The 13,406-nt window shown below is 37.3% G+C and overlaps 1 protein-coding gene across 5 annotated transcripts in view; it reads left to right on the top strand.

Annotated features, from left to right (window-relative positions):
* The window catches only part of NBEA (neurobeachin), a 769,899-nt gene that overhangs the window by 709,432 nt on the left and 47,061 nt on the right, over positions 1-13,406 (top strand). For all 5 annotated transcript variants that reach the window (XM_027877685.1, XM_027877686.1, XM_027877684.1 and 2 more), the window contains one exon: positions 8,078-8,245. In XM_027877685.1, the coding sequence (XP_027733486.1) occupies positions 8,078-8,245 (168 nt within the window). The remainder of the gene's footprint in view (positions 1-8,077; positions 8,246-13,406) is intronic.

The raw sequence follows: 13,406 nt of genomic DNA, 5'->3' as shown, positions 1-13,406 counted from the left end.
TTAACTATTGACTGATTTGATACCCTTGCTGTCCAAGGCACTTTCAAAAGTTTTCTCCAGCACCACAATTCAAAAGCATCGATTCTGCAGCACTCAATTTTCCTTATAGTCCAACTTTTACTGCTATACGTTGTTATGCCGGGAGAATTTCTTTGGGTTATTTTCTCAAGTGAAGAATCAAAGATCTCATTGGTACTTGTGGTTTTTTCCCTTGGGATTTTACATGTGAAATGTTTACTCAGATTCCATAGTTGAAAGAGAATAGACTCCCAATGCACAGAAATCCTAACAAGGCATTAGTAACGTGTTACATGTAAATTAGTAATTAGTTCTGTGTAAATATGTGTATGCATGGATATATTCTCTAGCAAGCAATATTGATTCATTTACCTTCCTCAAAGTGAGAAAGTGCACTTGTAGTTTAACAATTTTTTTAAGAAGTAAAACTATGTCCTTATACATATAACAAAAAGGAGCATAGAACTACACAGACTAGATATGATAGAACGCGTTTTAGTAAAAACACTCTTTACAGATGTAGGTTATGATATGACACCCATGTAGGTTATTTGTATGTCCCCATGGATTGTCTAAATGTGGCTTATGGGAAAGTATGAACAGATATTTCTGAAGTCTTGCCAACCTCTTTCTAAAGGAGATTGATTCTTGCCTGAAAGGGATATAGACCTGGCCAAACTGTTTCTCTTCTCTTCTAGCAAGGTAACAGACTAGAATTATATCTGTCTGCCCCCCTTAAATATTCTGGTCTAAGGAAGTTTTTTTTTATTCAAGCTACTTTCTTGGTTACCATTCCATAAAGGGTAAGAGTTATTCTAAACTTAAGTGTGTAGCCTCCTCTCCAAATGTTGATTAAATGAAAGGCCATTGAAAATAATGAGTAGTAAACAAATCCATATTTATAAATCTAAGCAGGTAGCAAACAGAAATCAGAGAAGTTATACAGATTAGAATATACCAAAAAATATAGGGAGTGAATGAGCTCTTTAGATGGGAATAAGATATCACAGTTTAACTAAAAAAGGCATTGATGCCACCCAAAAGGAAATTCTTCAGTCTCTAGAGAGGCAAGTTGAAAATCAAAGACATGTTGAGGAATCAGTTTGCCCCTAAATGTCGCCTTCCAAAATCTTTTCTCTTGTTCCATGGAGTCAGGCCCAAAGAGCCTGAGATCTGTGTACTATCTCAAAGCAAGAATGAAGAAGATTGTCTCTCCTCTCCAACAAACTCTGCCTCTCACATAGACACACAGCATTCCCTGTACCAATTATGAGTCTTATGCAAATGTTCCGGCCTTGAAACCTGTATTACACAGATACACTTAAAATAATTGGGAAGATATTAATTACTCATGGTTGGGCAGTGCCAATATAATAAAAATGAGAAATCCCTAAATTAACTCAGAAATTCGGTGCCATACGAGTTAAACTACTAAATAGTATTTTATACAATTAGAAAAATAATAATAGAACTCATCTGGAGGTACAAAAGATCAAGAAGCTTGAGAAATAATGGAAAAAAAATGAGAACAAAGGAGACTTAGCAGTGTCTGATGTCAAACTATTTTACAAAGTACTAAGCAGCAAAACTGTTTGCTACCAATAAGAAAAAAAAATCAGTGGAAAAGCTTAGCTCTATAAGACCCAGAACAATACAGTATCGTAACATATGATGACTCGCTCTTGAACAAACACTGCTGAGAAAAACGAAAAGCAGCCTGGCAGGAATTAAGAGTAAATCACCATCTCATACTGCATACCACATACATGACCTAAATATAAAAGGGCATATCACAGTCAAATTAGAGAAGCACAGAAGGAGATAGCATTGACTAGAAGAAGAGTTCTTGATCAACTAAGGAGTAGAGAGAGTCACAGGGATAAAATGGAAAATTTTGATCACATAAATTTTAAAAGTTTTTGCCACAAATGAAATCAGTGCAGTTGGAATTAGAAGGGAATCAGTGTGTGTATGTGTGTGTATACACATGTATGTGTATATACACATAATCCCAACTAAGTCCCCCCAAAAAAATAGAGAACCCATAAAAACCAAGGATTTGTTGTAGCAAAAAACTAGAGACAAAGTAGGAATAGCCCAATTCCTACACATGTACTCCAGAAATGATAACACAAAACAGCATCATACCAAATGATGATTTAGAAATAAAAAGAAGCTACAATGAGTACTTCTTCCAACATTGGTAAACAAAGGAGCACCTCTAAAATAGTTAATGCACTGAGGAGGAAAGCCTAAGTTGAAGAACTGGGAAGCCTTCCAATTCCTATAGTCTTTGAGTGCTCTAACCAGAAAACTCAGGTCAATCGTGTTTCAGCCAGCAGGATAGGAAGAACATGGGACTCCCACAAAGAGGTTCCTGGGCATTTAAGCAGCCAGAGCTCCTGCTTAGAGGGCATTAACCAAATGTCTTAAGACCCCTGAAAGTTTGTAACACTGACCTCATTGGCCCCTGACAACCTTGAAGAACTCAACACACCCTCTCTCACTGGAGGATACAAGCAAATTCAGGACCTGCCAACACTTAATGCACAGCAGACACCAAAGAAAAGGAGGGCAAGTGAGAGGACCTCAGAAAATACAGACAGAGGCAAAACAGGAGTTTGCCATTCCATCTGAGTGTACAGGAACAGTTAGCCTGGTCCTGGAAAAAAAGTAAGGAAAGCTAGTAAACATTCAGAATAATACACTGACAATACAGAAAAATTATGGTTCCAGGGAAGTCCCAAGACACAAGCCTAGAGGAAAAGAGTAACTCCACAATGACTATGAGCAAAGCCTCAGATAAAGGTATGGCATACTGACAAAAATCTCTTAGAATTCCTGGAAGAGATGAAATGACATATAAAAAGGATATTATAAATGAAATGAGAATTTTAAAGGAAGGAATAGGAATAATCATTTTATTACAGGAAATGCAAAATCTTAGCCAAGTAGCAGACTCTGAAAATTAGAAAAGGATTCTATGGGACTATGATAAATTTTTTTAAAGAAGAAAATGTAATTTATCTCTTACTTTAAAAAAAAACTTATCTAGAAAACAAGTCAAGGAGAAATAATCTAAGAATCATTAGGCTACCAGAAAAATCACAACCAAACCAAAGGAAGAACAAACAAACAAAAAAACCCAGATAGCATATTTTAAGAATTCACATATGAAAACTGCCCAGATCTTTTAGAACCAGAAGACAAAATCAGTCAGTCAGTAAACATTTATTAAACACCTACTATGTTCCAGACACTGTGCTAAGCACTGGGGATACAAAGAAATGTAAAAGACAGCCCCTGCTCTCAAGAAGCTCACAGTCTAGTGGAGACAACATGTAAACACCTGGAAGTAATCAACAGAAGGAGGACACTAGAATTAAGGGAGATTCAGAAAGACTTCCTATAGAAGGTGGAATTTACCTGGGACTTGAAAGAAGCCAGGGAAGCCAAGAGGCAAAGATGAGGAGGAAAAATATTCCAGGCATGAGGTACAGCTATTATAACTAAATCACAAAGTACGTGGGGGAAATAGTGTAAAAACTGGAAAGGGAGAGGGGCCAAGGACTTTGAACGCCAAACAAAGGATTTTATATGTGATTCTTGAGGTAATAGGGAGCCACTGGAGTTTAGTGAGTTAGGGATAGGGGAAGGCATAGTAAGACATGAGATTTGGGAAGATACTTTGACATCTGAGTAGAGGATAGACTGCATTGGATAGACTTGTGTCAGGGGAATCAACCAACAGATTATTGCAGTAGTCCAGGAGTGAGGCAATGAAGGCCTGAAATAGCGTGGCAGCAGATTGGATTGTGTGGGGGCAAGGGGTGAGGGAGAGTGAAAAGTGAAGGATGACATCTAAGTTATGAGCCAGGCTGACAGGGAAGATGCTGGTGCCCTTGAAAGTAATAGGGAAGTTTGGAAAAGAGACGTTTTTGGGGAGAAAGCATGTTAGTTTTGAACATGTTGAGTTTTAGATGTCTATAAGATATCCAATTCAAGACGTCCAACAGGCAGTTGGATATGGGAGACAAGAGATCAGGAGAAAGGTTAGGGCTATATTAGATTTGAGAATGAGCATAGAGATGATAATTGAATCCATGAAACCTGATGAGATCACCAAGTGAAATATAATATGAAGGGAAAGATCCAGACAAAATCCTGTGGGATACCCACAGTTAGCAGGGCATGACCTGGATGAAGATCCAGCAAAGGATACTGAGCAGTAGTCAGGTGAAGAACCAAGGGAGAGGAATGTCATGAGAACCTAGAGGGAAGAGAGTGATCAAGAAAGATGATGATTGAGAAAAGGCCATTAGATTTGCAATTAAGGGATTGTTTGGAGAGAAGTTTCAGATGAATTATGAAGAAGGAAAACTCTAGAGAATTATGAAGAGAGTGAGAGGAAAGGAAGTGGAAGTACCTATCGTAGGCAGCCTTCTTAGGGTAGAGATGGGACAATAGCTAACATGGATGGAAAGATCAAGTGAAGGTTTTTTGAAGATGGGAGAGACATAGGCTTATTTGTAGGGAACCAGCCAGTAGACTGGGAGAAATAGGCTGGGAATAAGCGACAAAATTGGCAATTTGTTAGAGACTATGGAATGGAATGGGGTCACTTGTGCCTACAGAGGAATTTGTCTTGGCAAAAAAAAAAAAAAATGAGCCATATCTTCATGTGGGTGAAGTAGTGAAAGAAGAGAAAATGGCAGAAGGCATCTAGGTGCTTTGAAATGAGGAAGAGGATGGAAGTATGAGCTCTTAGCCTCAATTTTTTCAAGAAAATATGAGGTATGTTTCTCAGCTGAGAAGAGGGAAGGGGGGGAAGCTGTGGGAGATTAGAGGAGGGATGAAAAGGTTTGGGATCAGCTAGGTAGCATAGTGGATAGAGCTCTGGCGTTGGAGTCAGGAGGACCTGAGTTCAAATCCGGCCTCAGACACTTGATACTTACTAGCTGTGTGACCCTGGGCAAGTCACTTAACTCCATTGCCTAGCCAAAAAAAAAGGAAAGAAAAGGTTTGGAAGAGCCACTGTGGTAAATGGGATTATGAATTAATTATGAAGGTATAAAAGAATTGTCTTACCTGTTATGTAATATAAATTTGTAGTGGATCTAATCAGCATAGTTTTGTGATTTTTGTCTAGCTTCAGTCAGCAGCACATCCTGAATGGAGCAAAGGCAGCAGATGATGGGAGTAAACCAACTCTGGGGCTTGGTAGGGAAGATCAGTGATATAATAAGGAGTCAAGGAAGAAAGGAAGCAAGAGAAGAGGACAGTGTAGAGTTGAACTGGTTCGCCAAAGTGTTAAGATGAGTATAGCTAGTTCAAGGGAGATAAACTGGGAAGGAACTAAGGAGATGAAGGATTGATGGTCATTTTGTGGCTGAAGAACAATGTTTGAGGTTGAAAGAGAAAGGAAGAAGAATGGTGATGAGATCAGATAAGAGAATTTCAGAGTCCTTGAACATAAAAGTGGAACATTTGTGGATTTTAGCAAGATCAAGGATATGACCGTCTTTTTGTGTAGCCAAGGTGGGATGGAAGAGTATTTCATGGGAAATTAGTAAGTTGAATAACTAGTAAGAGTAAGGTATTTGAAGGAACGTTAATATGTATGTTAGGGTCCCCTAGTATGAGAACAGAAATTGGGGAGGAAAGAAAGATTGAAAGCCAGGCACTGAACAATGAGGAAAGAAGGGAAGTGTTCTGGAGATCAGTAGACAACAGCTACCAAAATTTTGATTGAGTAATAGAGATAGATTGAGTGAACCTCAAAGACAGAAAAGTAATTGAGTGACGATGATAGTGAAAGAACCTGGAAGTGGCGGTGGGAAGCAAGGAGTTTTCCGACTCCCCCAGCTCAGTCAATGAACTGAAGAGGAATGAGTGAAAATTCAGCCAGAGAGAGTGGCCGGGTAGACTGTGTCATCAAGAGGGAGCCAGGTCTCCACAAGCAATACAAGATAAAAGGAATGGGAAAGCAAAAGCTTCAAGATGGAAAGTGTGTCGTCTACGGAGCAGGCTCTCCAGAGAGCACTATGGAAGGGGTAGATAGATAGCTTTAGAGTCTGACATTTGGAAGACTGAATTGAGGGGAATGGAAATAAAGGAAGGGATAAGTGGGGAATGGAGAACAGACTTCATATAGAGATAGCTGGAGGCTCTGGATTACTAGAATGGGAAGTGTATAACCAGGTGAGAGTTTGATGAGTTCAGGAAGGTTAAGGTTAACACCACTAGGGGTTGGCCTCAGTGTGGTATCCTCTGAGGGTTTTAAGCAGCTCCAATGAAGGGACCAGTGGGGAGTGCTAATGTTTCTGTTCTATTCCTGCAGGCAGAGTAGGCCAATAAATAGGTGGAGGGAGTAGGAAGGAATAAGTAAATAAATTTGAGAAAAGAAGTATTCGTTGACTCCAGCAATTTAAACTAATAATTCTAGGTCAGCTGCTTAAACAAGACAGAATTAAAGTAAGAGACTAAAACAGAATTTTATTAGGCTTTAGGTGACCTCAAAAAAGCAGGTATAGCAGGAAAGGCAGCAGTAAAAATAAACATGATTAAAAAGAGATAAACAGGGGAAATATAATAGTATTTTAAAGCATATTTTATTTTTCAGTCAGGAAAAATTCTTCCTTATCTCCTTCCCAGCCCTATCTTTCCCCCTATCCACACCCACCCCTGCTCCATCAAGAACAAAAGAAAAACAAAATCCTTGTTACAAAAAAGCAAAAGAAATTTCCACATTGGTCATATCCATGTGTGTATACATACATATGCATATCTCATTCTGTGCTCTGAGGCATCTATTTCAGGAAGTGGGTAGCATGTTTCATCATTAGACGTCTGCCATTGTAGTTGGTCAGGACACTGATAAGAGTTCCTAATTTTTTTAAAGTTGTTTGTCTTTAATAAATAAACATTTATCAAGCACCTACTACGTTCCAGGCATTGTGCTAAGCCATGAAGATACAAAAAGAGGTAAAATATTGTCCCTTCCCTCAGAAAGCTTACAATCTAATGGACAAACAAATGTATACAAACAAGCTACATTACAGGATAAAGGCACTCAAATTAAGAGGAATTGAGAAACACTTCCTGTAAAAGTTGAGATTTTAGTTGAGACTTAAAGGAAGCCTAGGAAACCAGGAGGTAGAAATTAGGAGGGAGAGCATTCCAAGCATGGAGGATAGCCATAGAAAATACCTGGAGCTAAGAGATGGAATGTCTTGTAGTGGAACAGCCAGGGGGCCACTGTCACATGGTGGAGAGCAAGGTAGAAAGAGACTGGAAAGGTCGGATGAGGCCAGGTTAGGAAGGGCTTTGAATGCTAGAGAATTTTGTATTTGATCGTGGAGGCAGTAGGGAGATCCTGGAATCTTGTTTTTTATTGTCTTTACCACATTGTTGTCCTTGTATAAATTATTCTCCTGATTCCATTCACTTCATGCTACAGCAGTTCCCCCAAGTCTTCCCAGGTTTCTCTGAAACCATTTCCTTCATTTCTTACAGCAAAATAATAGTACATTCATTTTTATAACTAGAGAAAAAAACCAACATTCAAGATTGTTTGTATTCTTTAGAAATGAATAGGAAAAGAGGCATCCTGAAGTTCTAAAATGTAACTTTGATTCAAACTATTACTAATACTGAAAAAATAGACAATTATGTTATGAAAAATAGCATTAAAATTGGTATTTCAAGTTATCTTTCTCCTAGACAAAAATGGGCTCTCATAAGCATCTTTGTTTTAAAATATCTTAAATTTTATTGGACCCTAACAAAAGAATAAAATGTTTTCTCAAAATATTATTTACTTGAATCATATAAATAAATGAAACTAGATAGAGTATCTTTGGAAATAAGAAAAAATCTTCCCAAAGATGGATGATTACTACTGAGATACTTAGTGTTTGTTTATTTTCCCCAGCTACCAGAAGTTCTGATTAGCAATATATTAACTACAAACTAGGGATTTATATTTAGAATGTTCCTAAGTTACACATAAGAAAAAAATTATCTGGAAGTTGCTCATTTCTTTGTTTCCTCATTTCAGGCCCTAGAAAGTGAGTTTGTCTCCTGCCAGCTCCATCAGTGGATTGACCTTATATTTGGCTACAAACAGCGAGGACCAGAAGCAGTCCGTGCCCTGAATGTTTTTCACTACCTAACATATGAAGGCTCTGTGAACCTGGATAGTATCACTGATCCAGTGCTCAGGGAGGTAGGTGTTAAATACCATATTATTCTAAATTTTTCTGTCATCTCTAAAACATAAATTTGACTTACCCTCTTTTTTTAGTGTAAATTTCCCAATGGCTTTATACAAAACACTGGATTTCAGGCTCTTGACAAATGTGAAAAAATGAATATGTTAGATGTCAGAAACAAGCAATGAGGTCAGCATGTTGTTGTTCTCTCAGAATTTCTGACATGCATCAGATGGTACATTTCAGTATACTGTATTCACTTTCTTTTACTTTCCACTCTGTTCTGGAAGATGAATTAAGCATTTATTATATATATGTTACTTATTCATAAAACTTACTTAGGTGAATGTTTAAATATAAATATTTCATATGAAAATATGGTGGTGCAGTTTTAAGATATAAAAGTAAAATTCCAACATTCTAAACAAATAATACAGGAAAAATGTTTCAATAAAATGGTAAAATTCCTTGACAAATGTTTTATTTTTCAATGCATTCTCAACACAAAATGTTTACAGTTTGTAAAATGGAATTATGTACAATTATGTACATATGTATTTTTAGAAAAAGTATTAATGTAAACATTGTTGAAATTGCTACAACTGTACATAAAAGGGTTTTTTAATGAGTGAAAAGTGTGAAGATGCAACAGCTGCTACGTAAGTGCTGCTGCAACAGCGCTGGGCTCCCTATTTCCCAGTCCCTGAGCTGGCCACCATCTGCTGTGTGCAAAACACTGATATACCACGAGGCTGTGGAGTGGTTTCTTAATCTCATGGCTAGAAAAATTGTCGATTTTTGGAAATTAATCAGTACTAAAGGAACATTTACATCTCTGTAGGTTACTTCTTACATTTTTTTTCTTTTAAAAATCAATTTACTTTGAATAGCTGAGAACAGAGAAAAGTAGGAGAAACCTTCTAAGTATTAGACCCTTAAGCTAACAGAGAACACATTGTAAGTATGTAATTGGGGCAATATTGTACACAATTACATTCATAAAGAAATAAAATTATGTCCTGAAGCAAAACTGAGAAGCCAAGTACTGAACAACTAAAAATTAGGAAATTGCTTTGTTTACCAGCATACCTGACTTAGTGTCCCAGTTGTACACAGACCTGTAACCAGATTTTCAGAGATAAAAGCCTAAGCTTATAAGTTATACACTGCATAGTATAGGTTGTGCTTGTTCTGTACCTGAATGTTCATTCTATTTGTGATCTTATGTATGACATTTAATTGGTTTCCAACAAACAAAAAACAAAGAAAATGTTATGTTTCTATTCTAACACTAAGATCAAAATATTCTTTGATTTGAAGTATATTTTTGTTTAAGATCTAGTATCCTCCCCCCCCCAAAAAAAAAAAACCTCCATAATCACCAAAGAGAAATAAAGCTACAGATAATATAGAAGGAGAACAGGCTTTCTCTGAATAGTACAGTAATACAATTTTTTATTAGTACATTTCTGGTATCTTCATCCCCTAACTGTGATAGGCGTGTAGGGAGCTCCCAGGGAGCAAACTCTCTCCATCAATGGAGATCAGCAGTTCTTCTGGAACTTACAGTCTAAGATATTCCTGAGCTACTGAGAGGTTAAGAGACTTGTCCAGGGTCACATTATTACAAAAATTCAGTCTTACCTAAAGAATTCTGAAAGAAATCTGCATTCTTTAAAAAAAAAACAAAACTATGTTACCTTTGCTATACAGTACTGTGTTCTCTCTGTGTGTGTCTGTCTCTGTCTCTCTCTCTCTCTCTCTCTGCTCCCTGAGTCTCCCACTCCCCAACAAAAAAAACTAAAAACCCTCCAAGTGAAAGCAGGACGGACTTGTGGCTGCTGCCTGTTAGGGGTGTGGCTTGAGATCTCTGGAGCTAGGAGAGGAGACCTTGAGGTGACCACCCACCCACCTCCAAGTCTGGCCTTACATGACTGTCTTCCAACCTTCCCCATCAGTGCTTGGGTGCTATATGCCTGTCCCCTGCCCCTATAGCCAATTCTCTCCTGTGTCCATATACTGGCCCCACCCTTATGTGTTCCTCCTTCTTCTTTCCCTTCTCTGTCCCCAGCCCCTATGCAATCTTGAACTATGTGCCAGGCCCCTCTCTCTGTGGGCCCTTAGTCCCTCTCTTGTCTGACTCCTTCCCTTCCCCATCCCTGGGCAAATTCACATTAGAGACAAATCGCTTTATGTGGAAGTCTGCAGACAAATACGTTGTTCCCCATGGTACCCTATTCTATATAGTGATATCTGTGGGATCTACAAAACTTGCAGATAATTATTGTGGCAAAAAATAAACTGATCTGTACAGTAATGGATAATAGTAGTGTCCTTATCGCCCCACCCACCAATCACCTTGGGCAAGAACCATAGCCTCCCTGGGGTTGTTTCCTCAAGTGTAAGATCAAGTTGGAGTAGTTGAACTCAAAAATCTTGTCCAGATCAAAATCGGTGTACCTATGATCTGAGCTAAATGATGCCTAATAAAGAATTAATAGGGGGCAGCTAGGTGATGCAGTGGATAGAGCTCTGGCCTTGGAATTAGGAGGACCTGAGTTCAAATCCAGCCTCAGACACTTGACACTTACTAGCTGTGTGACCCTGAGCAAGTCACTTAATCCTGACTACCTCGCCAAGTAGTCAAAAAAAAAAAGAATTAATAAAATTAGTCCTTTTAGATCAGCAGACTATTGTCATGAGTGGAAGTTTCCAGCCAAAATGCTTGCTTATCATATAGACATCTAAGACATTCTAGTAACTATTGTTTGGTGACTGTTCCATATGACAATGACTGGCTCCGTATATTGATTGTGGTAAACATAGTAGCCCATGTTTCACATAGCTGTATTCTGAGATGTTTCTACCTGCCCCTTTTTCTTACCATGTGCAAATATGAACATCAGATTATTCAGAATGGGATTATAGGTGTTCTAGGAAACCCTAGGAGATAATAAATATAACTCTCTAAATCACTTGCAATACTATTGCATTATTAAGAGAATTCCCTTTTATCTTAGTTCAAGAGTATCCAGTATCTGGAAGACATACTTAGAATATGCCCACGTATTTCTTTTTCCATAAGTAAGCCAATATAGGTCCCAGGATGTTCTCACAGAGATGTTCACCTTGACCCTAAATTACAATGTCAAATCAAATTGCTTGAAAAGAAATATCTCCTAAGACCGCTAGAGGACCACTGTAGCTCTAACTTACTAAATGGTCCCTGCTGGCTTAATGTGCCTCTCCAGCACCTTACTTCCAAAAAATAATTTTGCATTTAGTATAGTAACACTTTTAAGACTATAAAGGTTACATTGTTCAAGCCCAGAGATATAATATAATCCTGTTTCTGCTAGTTTTCTTTGCAAACTTTGGCAACTCACTTAATTTCTCTTTACATCAATTGTTCCTACTATAAAGTTGAAATAATAAACAACATGTGTTTCCCTCCCAAAAATCACTTAGAGACTCTTTTCATAAGTACCATATCAAGAACAAATGCAGTGTAACAAAGCGTATTTTTAATTCGGTGTCTAATTAGATCCTCCTAGTATATGAATTATTCCCAGGAGTAAATAGGAACTCTGGACAGTACATTAACTTTTTCAGGAGGCTCTTGTTTCTTGAACTATGCATTGGTATACCAGCAGGTAGAGGAGTTTATTGATCTCTCAGAATGCCAAAATAAGATGAGAACTTTTAAGATACTTATCTGAGTTTGCTAACTTTCTTTTAAAAGAATAAATTAATTTTCCCTCATGTTTTAATTGTTCATAGTACCTTTTTAAATTAACCTTACGTTTCTAATTTAAGGTTACCACAGTCAGAATAATATTTTAGTAAATAGTCTACCTTATTTTCAGTAGATCCTATAATTTTATGATTCTGAACTGTCTACCTTAAAGGAGACAACAGTTTGGGGGTTAGGTCTAAAATGATTCTATATTTCTAATTTGTGTGTATTGTACCTATGTAATTGGTCTCTTTTGTTAAAACATAGACACAATTTTGAGCTTTGAAATAAGTGCTAAAACTTGAAGAGCAGCTTAAGGTTATTGATTCATTCTTCTTTGACAGGTGAAATCATGGTAACAGCATTAACCACAGCAATTATGGCATTAAAATGTCAAGAAATTAGAGGTCAGAAGAACAGATAATTTTCTTTCCTGTGTCAGATTAAAAATTGACACTTTGACAGCATAGGATCTCTGGCTGAGAAAATTATGACAGCTTAACTCATCTTGTACTTGTAAAGCAGTAATTGATAATGAACTTTATCATGACAGCCTTCTCCTGTGGAGAAACATGACAGAACAGTCCTCGTACAAAGCCGGGATCTCTCTCCTCAATATGTAAACACCAAATATAGTGGATATTTGATAATATTTCAAATTGTCTTAGCTCTTGATTTACATCATAATCTAGACACTTTTTTCCATGGACGAGCTCAACTGGTTTAAGTAGAGTTTAGAATGCTAATGCTTAAAAAATCATTGAGAAAATCACATTCAGTTTTGTCCATCTAATTCATTATATTCCATTCTTTGCATCACATGTTAAGGTGTACTCTTGCCTGTATACCTAATTAGTGGCAAGGCTAGAACAAGAATCAAGGCCTCCTTACCCTTAGGCCAGTATTTTTTTTCCTACTATGATTTTTATACAACAATTTCTTTAAAAAAATTAGAATAGAGTACTTTTACCTATTTGGGTTTTAATATTTTAAGGAATTGAGATGGCATCAGCCTGGGAACCCCATGGAGGTTGCCCCTCTTCTGCCTTCTGAGAGATGATGTAGTTTAAAAAGTAAACATCTTACTGCTAATATGATAAACTTTGCTAAAGGTAGCCAGGTTGGTCCTCCTATAAGAGCTTGTCAGTTTGTTGTCAGACCATATCAAATAATTACACTATAGTGAATATAATGTAATAATTATTTGATAAATCATAAGACACTTTGGGATTTTTTCAGTGCTTCATCGTTTTTCTCATGGCTTTGCCCTGAATGGCAGAGCATAAAAGTGTTGATTATGGAGATTTCAAGAAGGTATATGTTAAGCTAGCTTTTACTATACTTTCATTTTAACAGTAGAAAAATTTTACGTGATTAATAAATGTTTACATTGGTGGTCATAGAAATAATTGTACCAGGATTCATATTATCTCATAGTG

The sequence above is a fragment of the Vombatus ursinus genome, unplaced genomic scaffold (assembly GCF_900497805.2).
Source record: "Vombatus ursinus unplaced genomic scaffold, bare-nosed wombat genome assembly UNPS02014813.1, whole genome shotgun sequence".
Lineage (NCBI taxonomy): Eukaryota > Metazoa > Chordata > Mammalia > Diprotodontia > Vombatidae > Vombatus > Vombatus ursinus.
The sequence above is the reverse complement of the archived record's forward strand: the minus strand, read 5'-3'. Positions and strand labels throughout refer to the sequence as shown.